At 39.2% G+C, this 20,698-nt stretch overlaps 3 protein-coding genes across 4 annotated transcripts in view; 1 reads left to right on the plus strand and 2 right to left on the minus strand.

The window, feature by feature from the left end:
- Positions 1-9,522, plus strand: part of apba2b (amyloid beta (A4) precursor protein-binding, family A, member 2b) — a 62,185-nt gene extending 52,663 nt beyond the window's left edge. Inside the window, 7 exon segments of the mRNA XM_034117143.1 lie at positions 1,642-1,827; positions 4,249-4,428; positions 5,725-5,937; positions 6,022-6,141; positions 7,452-7,487; positions 7,489-7,593; positions 9,228-9,522. Coding sequence (XP_033973034.1) covers positions 1,642-1,827; positions 4,249-4,428; positions 5,725-5,937; positions 6,022-6,141; positions 7,452-7,487; positions 7,489-7,593; positions 9,228-9,299 — 912 coding nt within the window. The 3' untranslated portion in view covers positions 9,300-9,522.
- A 1,973-nt stretch (positions 9,523-11,495) lies between these two features.
- Positions 11,496-15,089, minus strand: sord (sorbitol dehydrogenase). Its single transcript, XM_034117103.1, has 9 exons — positions 14,897-15,089; positions 14,758-14,791; positions 14,138-14,302; positions 13,692-13,851; positions 13,434-13,552; positions 12,903-12,968; positions 12,608-12,786; positions 12,099-12,220; positions 11,496-11,919 (listed from the first exon to the last, which is right to left on the minus strand). Exons 1-9 carry the CDS (start codon positions 14,948-14,950, stop codon positions 11,754-11,756), a joined length of 1,065 nt encoding a protein of 354 aa, XP_033972994.1. The 5' UTR covers positions 14,951-15,089; the 3' UTR covers positions 11,496-11,753.
- Positions 15,090-18,309: 3,220 nt separating this feature from the next.
- terb2 (telomere repeat binding bouquet formation protein 2) lies at positions 18,310-20,321 on the minus strand. Of its 2 annotated transcripts, none has more exons than XM_034117105.1 (7): positions 20,131-20,321; positions 19,579-19,660; positions 19,335-19,474; positions 19,001-19,062; positions 18,872-18,944; positions 18,707-18,783; positions 18,310-18,488 (listed from the first exon to the last, which is right to left on the minus strand). In XM_034117105.1, exons 1-6 carry the CDS (start codon positions 20,192-20,194, stop codon positions 18,722-18,724), a joined length of 483 nt encoding a protein of 160 aa, XP_033972996.1. In that variant the 5' UTR covers positions 20,195-20,321; the 3' UTR covers positions 18,310-18,488; positions 18,707-18,721. The 2 variants fall into 2 exon arrangements, with proteins under 2 accessions (XP_033972996.1, XP_033972995.1); XM_034117104.1 differs by having other exon boundaries at positions 18,314-18,488; positions 18,872-18,921.
- Between the last annotated feature and the right edge of the window lie 377 nt (positions 20,322-20,698).

Here is a 20,698-nt window from a genome sequence, read left to right on the forward strand (position 1 = left end):
GATTCAGTATAAAAGCCTTCGTTTTGCATTTAAAAGGCTCAGTGCAGCTTGCTATGGTTTCTGACATTGATTCATAATATGAACCACTGCGAAGGTGGGCTGGAACAACAGGATTAATTAGGATACTGTATTAAACCCATCAGACATAAGGGAAGTTAATTAAACTGAAATTACATTTAGCATATTATCATAAAACATTAACAAAAACAAGTTTTTCTCATCAAACCTTCAGAATCTCCTTCAATTGTAAATCTAAACTGCTATTCCATATTTGCGTTCAGAAACAATGCTTCATATCAGTTACATCATAACATACGGTAATTATTTGGCTGAGTAAACAAACATATCATTTTGTTTTCTTCAACACAAACACTGATATCCAAACCAAGTTTTTTGTACACCTGATCATTATTATCCGATGAAATGTACTTAAGATCAAATTCTTCGGGTCGTTATTTTTGCTATAATCACATTATACAGTTTTGAATTCATTCAAAATAAGGCGCGTATTTTTCTATCAACATTACTTTCATCTCACTCTCTGCCCTAAAGAATCCGGCAGCTTTGACAAAGACAGGAAACAAGTCTGCTGCACCCTGATGTTTTAATCATCAAATATTACCCATCAAAGGAAGCCAACTGTTAACTGAAACAGGATCATTACCAGTAATTGTTACAAAATATTGCTCAAAGCTAGGTTAGTTTTTGAGAAACACTAACAGCAAGCTCACTGTGGAAAGATGTAATGACGTAAATGTGTCATTTAAAAGGCCTTATCGTGATGTAGTGTCTTTTTATTGGCTCCAGCATGGTCTCTCTGGCACCTACGTATATTATATCAATACCCAATGTAAGTCATGGTCCAAATGTACTTTACTTTTTGTAGTTCCATGGTCAGGTTGAGAGAGAGGAAGGGGGGTGTGGTGGATGCACAACATTAATAATAATAATGGGACTACGGATGGAAATTAGCTCAAAGCTAAAATCCGGCTCATTTACATTTGAAAGCATTATTTTGTTTAAAATGTTCATTAATGTGCACTGTCCCGGTTCAAATAAACGATTAAATGAAATGAAATAATAGCTCCTTAAAAATATGACAAATAATATAAATGGTAGCAGTGTGTATAGCAAGCAAAACCACAGCAGCAGGCGATGCAACAATCCATGATCCAAGGTAACACAACACAGCACAAAGACGTTGTGATTCCCCATGAAGGCAGACAGATGGAGAGGAAGAGGAGGAGAGAGGAGCTTCGTATAGGTCTCCCAGCAGTATAAGCCTATAGCAGCATAACTAAAGGATGGTTAAAGCTTTAAAAAAAAAAAAGGCCTTTAATGTGGAGTGGACGATTCTCCACAATTCTGTGGTCTCGTTTCACCATTTTTAACATGATCCCCGTCATCTGAGTTGGTTTGGAGACACTGAATTATGAAATGACTCTGTGTATATATTTTGTTTCAGATGTGAGGTCCACATAATCAAAAGTATTTGATTAAACACCTCAATCTTCATATATTACTAAATGATAGCATATAAATACAGTCGTTGCTGTCATATTGCTACACAAGTTGAACATTTGACTTAACTGTAGGAGCAAATATGTTGCCTCTTTTACATTTTGGTTGATGTCTCTACAGGAAACGATGATGGACAACGCGCTCCGAACTATATCCTACATTGCCGATATTGGGAACATCGTGGTCCTGATGGCGAGACGCCGCATGCCACGCACAGCCTCCCAGGACTGCATCGAAACTACACCCGGAGCCCCAGAGGCGAAGAAGCAGTACAAGATGATTTGCCATGTCTTTGAGTCTGAGGATGTAAGTACTTTGTGAGTTTTTAATATCACAAACCGGCTGCTTATGAGAAACAATGAAAAACTTGAAATTCCTTTGACTGTGAGCAGGTGAGAGGTCACACAGAGGTCGCACTGTTGTGTTTTTCTGTTATTATGTAAGAGGACTCTCTTGTTGACGCTTGTTTTTGCGTTGTTATTGTTATTTGATTGTCAGATTCAATTTTAGCTTCCAAATATGAGCGCTTTTCACGCAATTTGGCTCGAAGACATCCTAGTATTGGTTCCTGTTTTTCATCTTTCCTCCGCATAATTGGAAATTGTTTTTGTTATATTTAGAAATTCTCAGAAGTGTAGCTTTGTGACCTTTAACAAGCGTTCAGAGGATCTCTCTGACAGGGAATGATGTAAATTGGCTGGCCATTTATAACTCACAGAGCTGCTGCTTGTCTTGTGGAAGCAGATTAAGCAAGACTTGGCATCATGAACAATATGGAGCCAGCAGTCCAGAGTGTGTGCCAGTCGCTCTAAAGGCTGCTCTCCAGTCTGTCCTCTCTTCAGCTAACTTTTGCTGCCAGCTTTTAAAGGCCTGCTGGAGTTATAATGGAGCCGTTCAGCCGCTCTTCCATCAATTTAGAAACTGTTTCCGTTGTTGCTCTGCTTGCTGTATGCAGCGTTTGGCTATTTTTGACTTTTTTATTGCCCTGCAAAACTAATTCTCAGTGTATTGATTTGGAGAGTTTGGGTTCATGAATGTCTGCAACAACAACAAGAGATTTATATTCAAGTACAGAATTCAATTAAAGAGGAATTCAGCGAGAATAGGGTCTGCAAAATACCGCACCCTCAATATTCTCTAGATCTATCTTATCTCTCACAGCCGAGACCACGCTTTGGATTCTCAGTCTGCTTTATACGATTTGCTAATTACCATTTTTTTTACAAGTTTTTCCTTCCTTGGTATTAAATGTATGTGTGTCTTGATGGAGGGTGCTTTAAAGCTGCAGTTCCATATATTTGTGTACTAGATTGTTGTACTAACAGCCCAAACAGATATGCTTAAAACCCTTCATCATTACCACCTGAGATGACACCGAGATTTTAAACTGGATGCATGCTGATCCTGGGAGTGTTGATGTTTAGATCTCTCTCTCTCAGGTTTGCTTACTTAAGAGTGGGTGGCTTAAGCAGCACAGTTCAATCATTTATCCTTTTAGCGATATATTTCTGTTGTTACAGGTCACCCAGGTTATTCAGACTGACGTATGTTGTAGTTTATAGGTTATTTCACAGCTATACCAAAGAAAAAACTCAAACTTAATCTTAATACTATTTTTCTGCTTATTTTCCCCTTCAATACAACCACAGCCCATGTGGATGAATTGCTTTTCTCACCCAATGATGGCCAAATCCAGATGTACCTCATGTGTGTCAGAGAGCCCCTGGTTGGGAATGGCTAGTCTAAAGTGATGGATTTGTGCAGAATACTATAGCTGACAATTTATAAGCTGAATCTTTCCAACAGTGTTGTAAAGGCCGAAAATAAACTTTATATGGATTTGTTTTTCTGCCGATTATCTTCAGGAATATTCTCATGGAAGCCAGAGCAGGAACATTTTTCCTTTCTTGCTCAAGGTTCAAGGTTCTTTATTTAGTCATACGAACATAGCTACAGTGTGAACATCTTAGGTCACAGGCTTCTCCAAGTAGTGCAACACAATAAAACAGATAAACAGAAAAATATAGTGCAAGTAAATAGTAAATACAAAAAGAAAAATAGTTTAAAAAAGTGAAATAGTGCAATAAGAGTCTATAAGCAAGTTATTGGAATATTATATATTAGGTAAATAGATAAATAATTTTTAAGTAGCAGCCAGATGAATATTAAGGATGTTGTTTCAACAGTTCAGGTGTTTAACAGATGTTGTTTCAACAGTTCAGGTGTTTAACAGTCTTATGGCCTGTGGGATGAAACTGTCCCTGAATCTGGTGGTTTTTGTCCGGATGCCACGGTAACGCCTGCCAGACGGCAGCAGACAGAACAGTTTGTGGCTGGGGTGATGGGGGTATTTTATAATCCGGAGGGATTTCTTCCTGAGCCGCTGGGAGTAAAGGTCCTCCATGGATGGCAGCTCCGTTCTGTGCAGTTTTCACCACCCTCTGTAAAGCCTTACGATTGAGGGCGGTGCAGCTGCCGTACCAGGCCGTGATGCAGCCAGTCAGGATACTCTCTATGGTGCACCTGTAGAAGTAGACAAATAGTTTATGACAGGGAAAATCAATTTGTATTAAGCCTTAACATATTCTTGGCACCCTCAATGGCACTATTGTGCGATACCACCGGATGCTTTTTTTCACACTGTATTGTTATTTATATTCAACTCAGTCAAGATAAGTGTCGGTGGACCTAACACAACAACATGATTTCTGCTTTTTGTGTGTAAAGGCCCAGCTCATCGCTCAGTCCATCGGCCAGGCGTTCAGCGTCGCTTACCAGGAGTTCCTGAGAGCAAACGGCATCAACCCCGAGGACCTGAGTCAGAAGGAGTACAGCGACATCATCAACACCCAGGAGATGTACAACGACGACCTCATCCACTTCTCCAACTCTGAAAACTGCAAAGAGGTTGGTATTTATACAGCCTGCAGTGCGCACACATGGCCCTATTTCTGCAAATGTTTGTGTTTTGCAGGAGAAAAAACAAGAACATAAAACAGTGATTTTACATGCGTGCTGCAGGGCCATTACAGAAACACACAAATGTACAGGAGCTGTTCACTAATTAGACAGATCAAGAGGCAGATGGTACAGTGAAATCTACTCGCAGCATGTCAACGATAGCTGTGTTTTTTCTTTAGCATTTCCTCTTTAGCTAACACTTTGCCCTGAAAGCATTACTGAAAGCTTTTGGAGAATTAAAAACCGTGAAACACTTTCTGCCGTCTGAGCACAGAGGCGGCGAGGGCCCCATTTTTAAAGATGGGGAAACGGCTTTCCTCTACCACTCTCGCTTCCTCGCCGACTGTGTGCAGGACAAATTAGTTTCCCATGGCTTCATGTGCAGGCTGGTAGCATCTGCTGCTCTGAAGAGTCTGAGCTCTTTTCTATATCAGGGCAGTGTTTAGATGTGCCGAGTAACTCAGATTCTGGTGTAATAATAGGATCAGTTTGTGTCTTTTTGTGTAATATGGAACATAAATAATACAGTATAGGCAACCTAAATACAGCTTGGTTGTGCTGTAGAAGTGTCACTGCCCCTCTGTGTGTTCACTTAGGGGAGGTTTGTGGTGCTGATTCAGAAGTATTCATAAAGATGCTGAGGATATATGTCTGATATACATGTAGCATTACATAAGAATAATAATAATAATTTAGTACTTTTTATGTCTTAGTGCTTTACAACATATAGTTCAAAGACTAAATACGAATCTATAAATACTACTTACTCTACTATTACTACTACTATTACTATTACTACTCTTTCTATACAAACATCTGTGCAGGGCCTCAGTCAGTAAAAACCGTTACAGTAGTAACTAGACTGATTTTTGACATTTGAAAAGATCTGGGAAAATTAAATGCAAATAATCAAAATAATATGTGATTTAATATTTGATATAGATTTAAAACACATAAACATCACTTATTGCAGCTTATTGATTTATATAGTTTAAGGCAGCCAGAGATATTAAAGGGATAGGTATTTCGATATATACAGTATGACATGGTTGATCATTTTTAATAGACTCATATATATATATATACATATATATATCATGATATTTCCCAGCCCCACCCTCTGAAATCCAGGCTGCTGTTAGACCACAGATTTCTGCTTGGTTTCATGGTACTGTAGCTAGAAGTAGTCAGTTTGTCTATGACTGAACATGAAAATGAGCAACAGACGTTCTCCTCTCACAGCTGCAGCTGGAGAAGAGCAAAGGGGAGATCCTGGGCGTGGTGATAGTGGAGTCCGGCTGGGGCTCCATCCTGCCCACCGTCATTCTGGCCAACATGATGAACGGGGGGCCAGCGGCGCGCTCTGGAAAGCTGAGCATCGGAGACCAGATCATGTCCATCAACAACACCAGCCTGGTGGGGCTGCCCCTCGCCACCTGTCAGGGAATCATCAAGGTACACACCGAGGCCATCATGATAATCTAAAATTGTTCCAATTAATTTCTGTGAAACCAATGTATACGTGTTTCTCTCTAAAAGGGCTTGAAGAACCAGGTGCAGGTGAAGATGAATATCGTCAGCTGCCCTCCTGTTACCACCGTCCTCATCAAGAGACCGGATCTGAAGTATCAGCTGGGCTTCAGCGTGCAGAACGGCATTGTGAGTTTCAATCTGACGTCTGGGTTTGAGATTTGTAATACTGTCAAAACTGTGTCATCCAAAGTGTTGTTTTTCAAAACATTATTTAATCTTACTTTGTATTTTCATGAATAAAGATTGGATTCATTAGTTTAGATCAGGGATGGGCAATTGGCGGCCCGGGGGCCTCTTTTTGCGACCCTCAGATTAATTTATAAACAACGTCATTAATTAAAAAAATATATATATATATTTTGTATTTTTTTACTTGTAGTACTGATACCATCCACTAGACTCCTAGTTACGTCGCGAGCTGCGTACATGATTTTGTTCGGCAGCAAAATACCGCGAAATAATCTGTGACGCGTTTGTGTGTATTGTGTTTGTTTCCCGGGGAAACACTCACAAGAAACACTGGCTGTTGTTATGCCTGCTGTGACGTTAAGTTACCGCTTGTAATTATGCCTTTACAAGCTTCAAAGTTGTATTTATCATCTGAATTTGGCGAAACAAGTTTCATATTCTAAAAACCAAGACTTTGTTTATTTGAAATCAGATGAAAACATACTGTCACGGACCCTGCCGTGTTATCTATGATTACTATACGCTTTTCATTCATAATTTCAGCGGGAGGGAGGGGGAGCGGCGCTGAGGAACAGCAGAGTGCGGGTTGACACAGGGCCGCCAACTTGTGGCCCCACGCAAAGTTATATGATGAGGCCCTCTGTGTATGCTTTCCAATAGTTTAAAATAGTTTTATTCCACTGTTAAATAACCTGTTCAATACATACATGCCACTTGTAAAAATTAAATAACATTTCTGTGAACTGATATTTGTTTAGTGAGCTTATTAGAGGATGTTCCCTGAAAGATTGTAAAATGTCAATGAAGATGTCTGACTTAGTATATTTGTTAATAATTACATACAATACATGGAATTTGTGTGTGTGTGTGTTCCAAGTGAATCTGCGGCCCCCTGGTGGCCAATACATACATTATGTGGCCCCCACCACCATCCAAGTTGCCCATCCCTGGTTTAGATGAATCTTCAAATGTGTCTATGTGTTTGGAATTTGCAGTGATAAACTGCTGTTCTGCCTCGAACAGCATTGTCCACAAAATACAATCCTTGATTAAAAAAACATAATTCCAATTATCTTCAGTGAGGATGTAATGTGAAGTTTATCTCTTGGCCGTTACAGTTTTTGTTTCAGGTGTTTTCAAAGTATCCCTGCAGACATGTCACCTTTCCAGTGGCCTTGTTTTTGCATATTACTCAGTATTTTCTCCCAAAATGCTAATAACTTGACGACCTTTTGTGTGTTTGTCAGATCTGCAGTCTGATGCGCGGCGGCATTGCTGAGCGAGGGGGGGGTCCGTGTGGGTCACAGGATCATAGAGATCAACGGGCAGAGTGTGGTGGCCACTGCACACGAGAAGATCGTCCAGGCCCTCTCCAACTCTGTCGGCGAGGTGAATCTGATGAACATAAACACACACACATTAGAAAGCAGAGGACACTAACGTTGGGATGTACAGATTTGCATATATGTATAAAAACATGTGTTTTTATTTCACTACCACTATCGGCATGAAGTAAATAACACTGTACATAAAACTGTTGAGAGAGTTGTGTGGCCCTCCCTGGGAATACACAGACACACAGCTGCGGACTGTTTATGGGGACGAGAGGTTGGGACGTGAGCGGGACGTTGCCAGGAGTTCAATGTAAAGCCAGCCCATATTTTCGATTTGACGTCAAGTCCACAGCAAATCTGGATCAGCTCCGTTGTACCCCTGTTTTTAGAGAATTGGGTAAGGAGGAAAAGAGAGAGGGTTGTGTTTCCGGACACTTTCTGAGGCTCCTTACTCACCGGGGACACATATTTATGTATAAAAGACATCAAAAAGTGCATTTTGCATAATAGGTGAACTTTAATATAGTGAGGAAAATCCCCCTGATTGGTTATCTAAGGTGAAGCTTGGCGACCACACATTTCTAATAGAAATTGGGGAGTTACATTTGAATTACCTTGGCATTACCAGGCAGGGATAGTCTAACAAAATATACAGTTCAGTAGCATTATGTGAAATTGTATGATCCAGTTTGAGAAGATATTTCAAAGTGTTCTGAGCCAAACATGTCAGAACTAAAATATTACACAAGTACAGATCCTGTTCTTTCTGTTGTTGCGGAAGGTTAGATTTATCAAGTTCATTTCTGTGGAGCACAACGGTCTGAAGCTTTGTTTGAGATGATTTACTACTCTCACTACTCACTGTAGAGGGGACTCAGTGGAGTGCATAAGATGGCAGAATCAAAACCTTCACCGAGGTCATTCCTCTCACCCAGCTGCAGTCTAAATGCACCTCTTTAAACCTTTTTTCTCACTTTACTCAATATATCTTGTTCATGGCCATTGATTTTACACTGCTTTTTATTCTGCATTTGGGGATAATATAAGTCTGCTATTTAAAGTTAACCTGGATTTAAATCATATGAAAGAAGAGTCCCAAGAAAAGAGGACGGATCAGTGTTGCAGTTTCTAGCTTTTGGTTTTACTTTTAAAACTTCCATCTGGAGCAGGTACAAGTTACAGTATAAATACCTGAGTGGGCTCTCTAGTGTTTGTATCACTAACATGTAAGAGCATTTTAATGCAGCCGTTTTCAATGTTTAGCCAATTTTCGATTATTTGTATCCTACTGGGTACATTAGTAGTACTGTGTTATACAGTGCTGTTTGTCTTTCTTTATAAAAAGGGAAACTAACAACTGTAAGTGTCAAATAATTGCAGTGTAATAAACCGTACATTATTTACCTCTGAAATGTCGAGGGGTAGAAGTATCAAGTAGTATTTAACAGGAATAAGTTAATCACCTCAGAACTTCTACGTGTTTGAACATACACACAATGCAGTAAATGGACTTTAGATTGGCTAGCGCAGGATTTTGTACACGGCAACAATGAGTTTTATGGTTAAAGCTCAAACCCTTTTATCATGGAACCAGAAAATAATACAGACAATATTCTACAGCATTAAACATGAAGACAAGATCTAAATATTTGGCCCTTTCATTGAGATTTTTGTTGTTTTTTTTGCCAGATTCACATGAAGACCATGCCGGCGGCCATGTTCAGACTCCTCACAGGACAGGAGACACCTATGTACATATAGACGATGTCCAGGGACTGTCCAATAAGGTTACGGGACAAACCAAGCTGACCAGTGAGCGGGGGAGGAGGCTTCTCCCTGACAATTCATCTCTTATCATTTCTTTCTTTGAGCTGATGACTACAGCTCTTCATCAATCTCCTCCTGTCTGTGCTTAACATGAAATGCCCATTTTATTGACATCTGACCAGCTGAAGAATGTGTGTGTGTGTGTGTGTGTGTGTGTGTGTGTGTGTGTGTGTGTGTGTGTGTGTGTGTGTGTGTGTGTGTGTGTGTGTGTGTGTGTGTGTGTGTGTGTGTGTGTGTGTGTGTGTGTGTGTGTGTGTGTGTGTGTGTGTGTGTGTGTGTGTGTGTGTGTGTGTGTGTGTGTGTGTGTGTGTGTGTGTGATTAATTTATCCTGTCTTTGCTTTTCCGTGTCACTTCAGTGAGATCGTGCGGGCGGACTTATCGAGCGAATGCGTCACAATTTATTTTTTTATATTCATGTAATGCAATATGATACTTCTACTATACTTCTTGTATAGTTTCATTTTCTTCTCTGTTTATTTATTTATCATGTAAATACATATTTTGCTAATATTGCGAGGGAAGGTGTCGGAGGATTGTAAATATTAATTGAATCTGGCTGTTGAGTAAAAATGGACCGAGATGTTGGCAAAAACAAAATAAAATGTCGGATATCAAAAAAGTCGCCAGTGAACAGGGGAATGTGTTTTGAAATGTTTAAATATGCTACGTTGCTATAATGTACATGTGAATCAAACCAATGCTCGCAGCAGGGGTTTATGGGAGAAATGCCATATCCTTTTGATTTTCTTCATTTTAACGGCAATACACGAGTTCAACCTCTGAAGACTTTTCTAGATCTCATGTACACACACTCACACACATTTAAATAATAAGCAACCAAGTAAAGCTATTAACATGCATCAAGTATGCTTTTGATATCAAAGTCACATGTATGAAAAATGAAGTTTATTTTGTGTGCTACCGTTCGTTCATATTTAGTGTTCCTGACTGACACTCATGCATACTGAGTGGATTGTGAATGTAACTGTGTTGTGTGAGCTGTCCCATTGCCATAAGCAGTATTAGAATGTGTGTACATAAAGAGAAACTTGTCTAGTATTGTGCTCATTTAAAAAACAAAAAACACACACAGGTTTAGTCACGGCAAACCTCTCCCGACCTGTTGGCGTTCAGCTCTGAGAGGGAGAGAGAGAGAGAACTGTGAATCACACACTGTGACGGAAACGAGCCTTACCGCCGGGTAAAGGTTTACCATGCGTTGTAGTACATTTTAACCATATGAACATTATCTGTGTGCATGCCTCGTAAAGTAGTTTCATGTCATTGTGGCAAGATAATAAAATCTGAGTTAAACCTGACTGGTTTTGTTGGACTGGCTCAAACTGAACTCTGGTTCAGAAACAGAATATGCTGAGTGGGGGTGCAGTGATTTCTTTATCCTTGTACGTTCATGACTAGATTGTTTTGTGTAGAAGCCCATTGCTGCCAGGAAAAGAAAACAATCGGTGAGGAAAAGTTTCTTATGGTTATGTCAACGTTTTTACCTATTGTTTCTTACTTTAAATCAATCCCATGAAAGTTAATACTACTATTTTGAAATCAACAGTTCATTAATTTTTTTCTCTTAATCATTTACCTTTCAGTCAAATTCAAAATTCACTCTTATCGTAATAAGAGTTACTAGATGTGTCTTAAAAAACGACATACCAATGTTAGTAAAAGTAAATAAACATTAAACGTGTGAATGGAGGGGCTACCCAAAGATTTGAAAAAAGGTATGAATTAATACATTTTCTTTCTCTAGTCAAGTCCTAGCATTGTATTATATTCATTGGATATTTCCCTGTAATGTACATTGGTTTATTTTTTACTAACTACAAAAATAGTAAAGCACAACATTTAGTATGCTGTAAATATTCTATGCTTGAACTATTCCTTGTGGAGTTGTGGCACACATCTCTGTCCCAGTTCCATAACTGTAGGCATGTCTTGAATATGTTGTGCTCATGCTGGAAAGTAGAGGACATGTATACAAAAACAAAGAAGTAGAATGTTATGTCATAGGATTGGGACGAAAACACTGATATGCGTTTTCACTCTGAGCCTCTAGTTCCCCCTGATGTCTGAAATTAGGTAGTGCAGGATTGGAAAAAACACAAAAAGCCATCTAACATTTTATTTAAATTGTATGATTTATTGATTTTCTTTCACTACAGTAGCCATATGAACAATTATAAAAAATGTATAATGGAACAAATGATAAACAACCATTACAAATGTTTCATTCAATAATGTCTCGTACCACTTGATGCAGTTTGTCTCTTTGAACTCTCTGTTATCTATTCTAGGGTCAACGTCCAGCCTGTGTTTGTCTCTGCTTGTCACGCTGAGTGGCTCTCGGCTCAGGTCTGTTTCCCTGCAGTGGGTCAGGGCTTCTGGTCGTTCTGGTCACACTTTAACATGACCTTTATCCCGAGACCCTGACGCGTGGTCTCGAAGGCCTGCACCGCCTGCTCCAGGTTGAAGCGGTGGGTCACCAGGGGCTTCACATTCACTTTACCTGACGCCAACATGGCTACTGCCATCGGCCAGCTGCAACACAGTGAGACAAGCATTTTATTCAAGAGTTCAAACCAGTCTGTGATACCTAATTATTACTTTGAGCTTCAACCAAGGCATGAATGATCTCATTAATGCTCTCAGGTGAAACTGCCTGAAGTGTTGCTTAAATGTCTGCTTATCGAAGGGCAAATGAGTGGTTATTTTCTTACGTGTTGCAGTAGCGGAAAACTCCTCTGATGTCCACTTCTCTTATGGCAGCATGGATCAGAGGAATATTGGCCATCTCAGCGCCGAGACCCACCAGCGTCACCACTCCACCTGGTCGCGTGGCCTGACAGGGAAAAGTAAATATAAAATGACTATACTGAAGCTCATTAGCATTATGCTTCATAGAGGTCTTGAGTATGCATTGGGATCAAAATGTATTAGAAGCATCAAACTAGAAGTAAGAAGTAACTGTGAGTGTTATATATTATCTACTAGAATACTATTACTGATGTATTAGGATGTAGGTAGCATTTCTATGTTGTAGTATGATGAGGTGGAGATAATTGCAACCATTTAATAAACTGTTGGGTTGTTAAAGCTATACCATGGCCAACTAGTAGCCAAAGTTGTCAGATAAATAAATAAGTTATAGCGGAGAAGTAAACGTTGCATGTCTATAGTTTCCCCAGACTTTCTTCATTATTCCTAATACAACTGAGCAGTCACATACATAGATGGCGGTTTGAATGCTGCTCTCCACTCCAGAGCATTCAATAGTAACGTGCGGCTGAGCGCCCAGCTTCTCCTCGACGCTCTCGGCGAGCTGCCGGGGAGCGTCTCCTCTCTTCACCGTCAGCTGGTAGTCTGCTCCCAACTCTTTGGCCATGGTCAGACGCTCGGGGGCCAGATCTGAGCAGCAGAGGAGCATTACAGGCAAAAAGAGAAGACCGAACAGGAGATGATGTTGTGTCACTTCAGTTAAGATACAGTAGATGTTAACTGTATATATAAATGGTTTGTGTTACCTGTGATGACGACCTGCGAGGCCCCCATCGCCTTAGCCACTAGCAGGCAGACCAACCCAATAGGCCCTGTGAGAAGAGAGAAAGATGCCTATTTTAGAGACTGTTTTAAATATTGATTTCAAGCATGACATTTTGTAAAGTAAAAAGAGTCGATGTTATAATGAGTTTGCAGCTGTCACAAGTACTGTGTAACATTAGCCTTAAAGGACTGTCAGCTTCATGTAATGCTTAACATGAGTGGCTTAAATGAGAATTAACTTGTTTTTGCAACATAACGGATTTGTTAAATATTAGGCCTCTACAAGTTGTGTAAGGGTTCAGTAGTTTTCTGTCGAGTCAGTTATGTATTTGTGACTGCACCCACTGATGTGTGTTTAGATGCCTTGCTTGCAACACAAACACAGTACAATTATCTCTTTGTATGTGTGGCACTTCCTCAAATTTAGCTGCAGCATCTTGCTGATGGAATTTTCCTACTAATAGTGGTGACATGTTTTATTGTCTGAGTTTAAGTTCTTGGCTCATTGTTACCTGCACCACAGATGAGCACGGTGGTGCCCAGGGTTACACCGGCTCTGCGACAGGCATGGATCCCCACAGACAGAGGTTCGATTAGAGCTCCCTCCTCAAATGTCACGTTATCAGGCAACCTGGGTATTTCAAGATAAACAGAAAAAAAAAAAAGAGTTATGCAAAGGTTAGGCAATAGAGTCAGTTGGTAGTCAATATCAGGCAGTTGTTGGGCAATCTCTTGGGTAAAGCCATGCAATCCTTAAAACAAGCTCTTACTTGTAGCAAAAGTTGGCACTGTGCTTGTAGTATTGGCACAGATTGCCATCATCAGGAGGTGTGGCGCAGAAGAAGATGGTAGGAGACAAGTTATATCTTCCGTTTTTAAATGACTCATCCATCTCGCGGGGCACGCCTGGCTCAATGGCTACTCTGTCACCTACAAAATACACAATGCAATTTGTCCAGGTAACTCTATTACACTGTGGCCAAGTGAGAAATGTATTTCAATACCATACACATTTAAGGATTAAGTAAGACTTCCTGATGTACACTGTATGAAGTTACAGTGCCATGACTGTGTATGTTTATTGCTGTTAAAGTACTGTAGGTACTAACCAGATTTGACAAAGTAACTTAACCCTTTTGAATTACAAATGTAGTTTCAAATAAGAGTGTTCACTTTTTAACAGAATGGCGGATTCTTACATTGCTTGCCCACTTACCTACTTTAAGATGCTTGACTTCTGATCCGACCTTCATCACACGCCCTGCTGCCTCGTGTCCCAACACCATCGGTTTGGTGAGGACAAAGTCCCCGATTCGGCCGTTCTGCCAGTAGTGGACATCTGATCCACAGATTCCTACAGAGTGCATCTGCAGCAAAACCTCTGGGTGCAGATCACGACACTTACTCATAAGAGGGTGTGCATGTTTTGTTACCTTACCTCTGAATTTGTTCAGCAGATACAATTAATGAATTAACTAAAATAAAATGACTATTCAGTTGAATTTTTAGCAAACTAATGACAAAAGTAAAAATAAACATGTTGTGAGTTTTTTGACAGCTATGAATTATTCACTTGCAAGTCACAAAGTAGTTCAGAGGAAACAACAAAACATTTGAAAACTTTAAAAGCAATGCCTAGTTTCTCCACAGTTTGAACTATATTCCTTTGCAACAAATGTAAAAAGTTGGCATTTGTTATGCATTTTGACATGCAGCAGATTTTAAATTGAGAAAGATATTTGTGCATTGACTATTATTTAAATCATTTCAGTCATAAAACCCTAAGTAACATGCACACATACTATATATTATATTTAATTGTATGATGTATCATACCATTAGGCCCTGGCTCCGGGATAGGGCGATTTTCCTGTGAGAAATCGGCAAAAAACAAACAAAAAAAGAGAGGTTGCACTCATCTTAATTCATACTAATCGTCTGCAGCATATGGTACAGGTTGGATGTGGTCTCCTACCAGCCGGAGGTCTCCCTTGGCGTGCAGCACGACCGACAGATTTCCCCCCGCCATGACAGACGCAGCACTGAGCAGACCTTACAGGGTGAAGAAGAAGCTACACAATAACAGAGTCCAAAGAGAGATTCCCCTTTTGGGTATTGGGCGAAGTGTCAAAGTGCAAAAGAAACCTGCAGCAGGCTACACCTTCCTGATAGAGGGGCTGGGACCAAAACAAAGCATGTGATTGGTCAAGACCCGCGGAAGAGTCCACTTTGAAGGAGTGACCGCTACGTCCCAAAACAATGAAACAACACTCATTACATTAATATTCCTTTTACTGCTGCTCGTTGTTACTTTAAAACGTTTTCTAAATTATGTTAAGAGTGTTACAAGTGACTGTTGAGCGTTTACTATCGGTTTACTGTGACTTAGTTAGTACAAAAACCCTTTCACTACCGTACAACACTCAGTCCCACACACGTCCAACTAAAGATTGCTTAAACTGCTATGGCATGTCTTTGACGATTACATTATGGTATCGATAATGGCAACTTTAGTATTCCTCTTTTTATTACATTTTGCATTGTAGAAGTGCACTCCCAGGACCCTAGTTGTTTTGCAACATCGCCACCTAGCGGATTGGATGACTGCAAAAGTAGACATTGTAATGCTTGTTATTATCCATCTAAAAATGCATGAAAATCGCAAAAGTAGACATTTACATGCATGAAAATATGTTTTTATTATTATTATTATTGTTTATTTTATTTATTTTTTACAACAATTTGTTGTTAATATCAAATGTATTTTGTATGTCAGATGTAAAAAGATAGTCTTTTATATTTGTCTTATCAAATTTGACATACAACGTAAATATATATATATTGTAGTAATAATGATATCATCTATTTATAATTGTAAATGTATATTGTATGTAGACATACATTTATTATATATATTTTTTTACTGTATTACACGTTCAAAATAAATCAAATCAAATGTGTCTTTGAAGAGGTGCTAGATTACTGAAAAACAACTGTAACGGTACGTCTACACAGCAGCGTTAAAAAAATCTTGGAGGTGGGCGTATCTGAAGCTTGGGAATTTTTTGCGAACAACCAATCACATGAATCTCCCGCCCGCGACATACGAAGCAAAAAAGCCCGAAGTAAACTGGATATAAACTCCCCAAAACAGGCGAAAACATACCACTGTCTCTGCCACCTCCCTCCATGCCTGGCTTCTCCGGTTTATATCCCGGTAGGTCTGGTCATAAAGCACCGGGTGATTGATTCGCTACCGCTAATTTCTCCTCCATTTTTTGGAATATGAGGAAATGACCTGCGGTATGTCTCTCCCAGCATACACGCCGTTTGATTGGCTAGAGCTTGAACTGTCAGATTTGCGTACACGGGATTTGATTGGCTGACGCTTCCACCTCAGCCTCAAAAGTTGAACATTGTTCAACTTTGAATCCTGAAAATCTCCGCTCGCCTGCCCACAATGCATTTCGGCGAAAAGTGAGGGAAAGTGACGTCACCCCATTCAAAGTGAATGGGCAGAAGCGTTTCAAGATTTTTTTAACGCTGCTGTGTAGACGCACCGTTAGTGTGTTTATGCATCAGGCTGCAAAAGATAAACATGCAATTTGACCGAGAGGCATTTCAGTGCAGAATACATTTATTGGGCACAATTTCCACACTGTGGATTCTTCAATCTGCTGTTGGTCTGCTGTTGACCACCTTCTCCTGGGAGATATCCATTCTGGCACTCTGTCGTGGCACTCTGAACACTGGCTGAAGGGTTCCCTCGAGCAAGCTTCTGGCCTCCAGAGTCCAGAAGGCAAACCTTTGGCCATGCCTTTGAAACAATAAGAACAAGATGTAATCTAAAGTATTGCATAGGGAAAGGCTAAGGCATTGGTGCACAATTGATATGCATTAATAATCTCAACAGATATTGCCATCCAGAGTCTTACAGCTCTTGTTACTGATGGTCTACTGATCTGTAGATGGTTAACCTAATATAACTAACAGATGTTCTATTGACATGCTACTGAGTTTGTTGACATATTGTAGATAATCTACAAGTGACCCTTAAAATAAAGTGTTACTGAAATTAAAACACACATATTGTTAAGGGCTTTCATACCCTTGTATTTCAAAACGCTCCATGAGAATAATAATAACTGACTAAAACACCTCATGCAATATTGCAAAACATGTCAGAATGATGACTGTCTGATAAACAGTAAACAGGCAGTCAGCACAGTTAAGATTATTTACAATGAATTCAAATAGTAATACAATGACTATTAAAGAAGCATTTACACTGAAGACAGAACTTAGGCTACTGCTGATTTAATGTAGCGGACAGACAGATCATATTGACATGCTTTTGTCATCCTTTGAAGTTTAATTAATTAGCTGACTATAATTAATGATCAGAGTTGGGAAGTTTACTTTTTCTTTTTTAAATGTAGTAGGTTACAGATGACTAATTACCCTGTTAAAAATGTAATAAGTAATGTAACTGACTATGTAACTATTTGTATTGATATTCTAATGTTAATTATGGTTATTTTATGTTTTTTGTGAGTCACTTTGGATAAAAGCCTCTGCTAAATAACATAACCATAACATACGGTTTCATTAAACAAATAAACAAAAAGGCTAACAGTTGGTTTTGCAGCGAGTCATCATAGGCTAACAGATGACATTTAGCACGTGTTGCTTGTATTGCTGTCCAATTGAATACACCAGAATAGTTGTTAACTTTAAACAAACTACATGATTCACATTACTCACACTCTTACTGTAATTAGTGATTAAATCAACAATTAATGTAGGACACCTAGTTGGGCTTGCCAAAATCACGCTAGTTTCATTAAACAAATAATCAAATATGCTAACGAAACTAATGCTTTTGCTAATAATGCTTTTACCGAAAGCTATAGCTAACGAATAATTGTTTTTAGTGCCTTTAATACTGTTAGAAGCTATCATAAGCAAACAGATGTTTGTTTGTATTGCCTTAAGACTATCATAGTTAATGTTAGCTAATCACACTTCATTTCAAGACACCGGAATTGTTATTAATGTTAAACAAATAAAACTTTAAAAGCACTTCACATTAGTCACACTCTCTGCGTTGTCATTCATATTCAGGTCTCCTGCTCGCTAGGTGGCAGTGTCACGAAAAACTAGGGTCCTGGGAGTGCGGTCCTGAGAGTGCAGTCTCCGACGCTGCAGCTTCATGCTACTCCCTTTGAGGGCAAGTCTATATTATATCTGTTGTCATACCAGACACTGAACAGGGCTTTGCAAATGCTTCCATTTGTACCATTTATATAAAAATAGTGAGTATGGTTGACAAATTAAACAATAGGCAGACAAATAGAATAGTGTTGAAAAAATTCACAATGAGATGAGAATAATACATGTGACACTGATTTATTTTTAGGCCAGTGTATTCATCCTTTTCTCGTGCATTTCTGCTTATGTGTGCAGGGGGCAGCAGTGGCCTTTACAGTGGGAGCATCGGAGAGATCCAGGATGGAAATCACACAGATCGCCTGAATATTTCTGGAGGTTGTCCATACTGATGTAACCTGTTGTGAATAAATCAACAGAAAATTAAGTGATATTAAAACATTCAACAACACAGAGGACACTTTTTTTTTTAACAGATATTGAAGATTGTCTCACTATGTACATATTTATTTCACCAGATCTTCATTACAGGCAAATCTTCTATTGTAAACTTTTGAGAAACAAGTGCAAATATTTTACAAAAAGGACATTCACTTAATGATAATCAATGTTTCACCTGAGCGCATGTCAGTTACTGGATAATGAACACTTTGAGGAGCTTCACTTTCTGACTCCGTATCAGATGGTCCAGAGCTGCCAAATAGAAATAGTGAATTAATGAATTAACTGAAAGTTTAAAATGCATGGAAATCCAATTTGAAATAGTGGAAACTGAACATACTTGCTTTTGCTGACTTCACTGCACTCATCTTCTGTCTGGCTACTAAAACCCTGTGAAACAGAAGGAAGCCGAACTAAAATGATTTGCATGATCGGTCTCTTTGTAAATTATTTAGACTGGTGTACCTACCTGTGCCACTGACTGCTCATCTTCAAACTCCCAAATCAATCTACCGACCACCTGTCTCACCTCTAAAATGATAAGAGGAACAATGTATGAGTGTTACAAAAGTGGTTCCCAATGATTGGCTGAAGCAATAACCAATAAAAGGTTGTGTAAGGGTTAAGCATACACCATTGCGTATGCAGTCTGAGTTCCCATATAGTTTCCTTAGTTTTTTTAATAATCACTCAGATTCCTCTTGGGACCTTATTGCGGGTCTTGATCCCAAACTTGGGAACCACTGTTTTGGTATGATTGACAACATTGAAATAAACATATATTGTAGGGCAATCGTCCTCACCGTCCTGTACTGAGGCTGGAGGGAGCACATAATGACCGATGCACACAGACTTCACACTCTGGCGCCTCTCACAGGCAGAGAGAAACAAGCTGTGAAAAACCGCCACCTTGTTCCAAAGATAGTCTTTGCTCTCAAATATCCTGAAAGAAAAGGCTAAAATTATATCCGATAGGGGTCGTATAAAAATAACTCACAACTTATTTGTTGGATAATTAATGTGCAGACAGTTTTTCATCATGCTCACCTCATAGTATCTGCACATGTAGCATCCTCACTGAAAAGGTAATCTGCTGTTCTGCAACCAGCAATGCTCCCACCCTCCAGCCCTGAAAGACACATGTTGTTGTTGTTGTTTTTATTGTGTTCATTAGTGTGTGTGTATGTATATTCTCTTGTAGTAATTTCCCCTTTCTGCAAAAGGTGGTGTTATCTGGAGTAGGGGAAGCATAAGTAGGCAAATCACACAAGACAGCTCAAACCAATATATATTTTACAAAAAGAAAATGTGTTATTTGAATGTCAATAGAATAAACATGAACACGTTTAACATTACTAATCAGTAAACTAGATTTTTGCAGTATATCTATTATTCAGTAAAAGGTAGCCTTACTATACCATACATACTATATCATGTCTTTGTTAAATGTTGATAATATGTAAGTCAAATCCACCCTGTTAGCTCAAGTCAATAACTTATTTTGTGATCTAAGCTACCAAACCAGCTAATAGTTAGCATAATAAAACATGTGATACACTTAACTAGCAGGCTAGCTTGACCTGATAATGGGTTACTTACTCCAAAAGTTGTGACATGCCTGTGGCACACTGCTTGAAAACCAGGCAGACTTGTTTTTAAACATAGCCACAGTCCTCCTCTCTCTTTAGAAAAATCGATAGCCTTCAGGATATTTATATTGATTCTCCAGCTAGCTTGATTTCTTTATCTTTATTTCTCAAAAACTATTAATGCTGCCCTTCGTTTGGCGCTTTTCTTCTTCTTCTTCTTATTTTTACGCTTTGAAGGCGGGTGGTGACCAGCGTTAAAGCGGCATTACTGCCACCTACTGTATTGGAGCGTGAACCAGAATTATCTATTCTACCCGATTCTACTCCTTTAAACATAACAAAATATAATTCAAATTAATTATCTTTATTAACACTCTTCATTGAATAATATAATAGTCTCCCTGTCTACCATTTCTTTGAGATTGGGTTGTTCCACTCCACGCTTCCTGATATCTATCTTTAAAGGGTTTCTTTCTGGATTGTATTTACCACATCGTTTGGCGCTCAAACGGCTCAGCTGCTGCATTCGAATGCTGTCGAAAACTGTGGGAAATGTTGAGATTCGGTGAGACGAAAGT

This window comes from Trematomus bernacchii, unplaced genomic scaffold (assembly GCF_902827165.1).
Source record: "Trematomus bernacchii unplaced genomic scaffold, fTreBer1.1, whole genome shotgun sequence".
Classification (NCBI taxonomy): domain Eukaryota; kingdom Metazoa; phylum Chordata; class Actinopteri; order Perciformes; family Nototheniidae; genus Trematomus; species Trematomus bernacchii.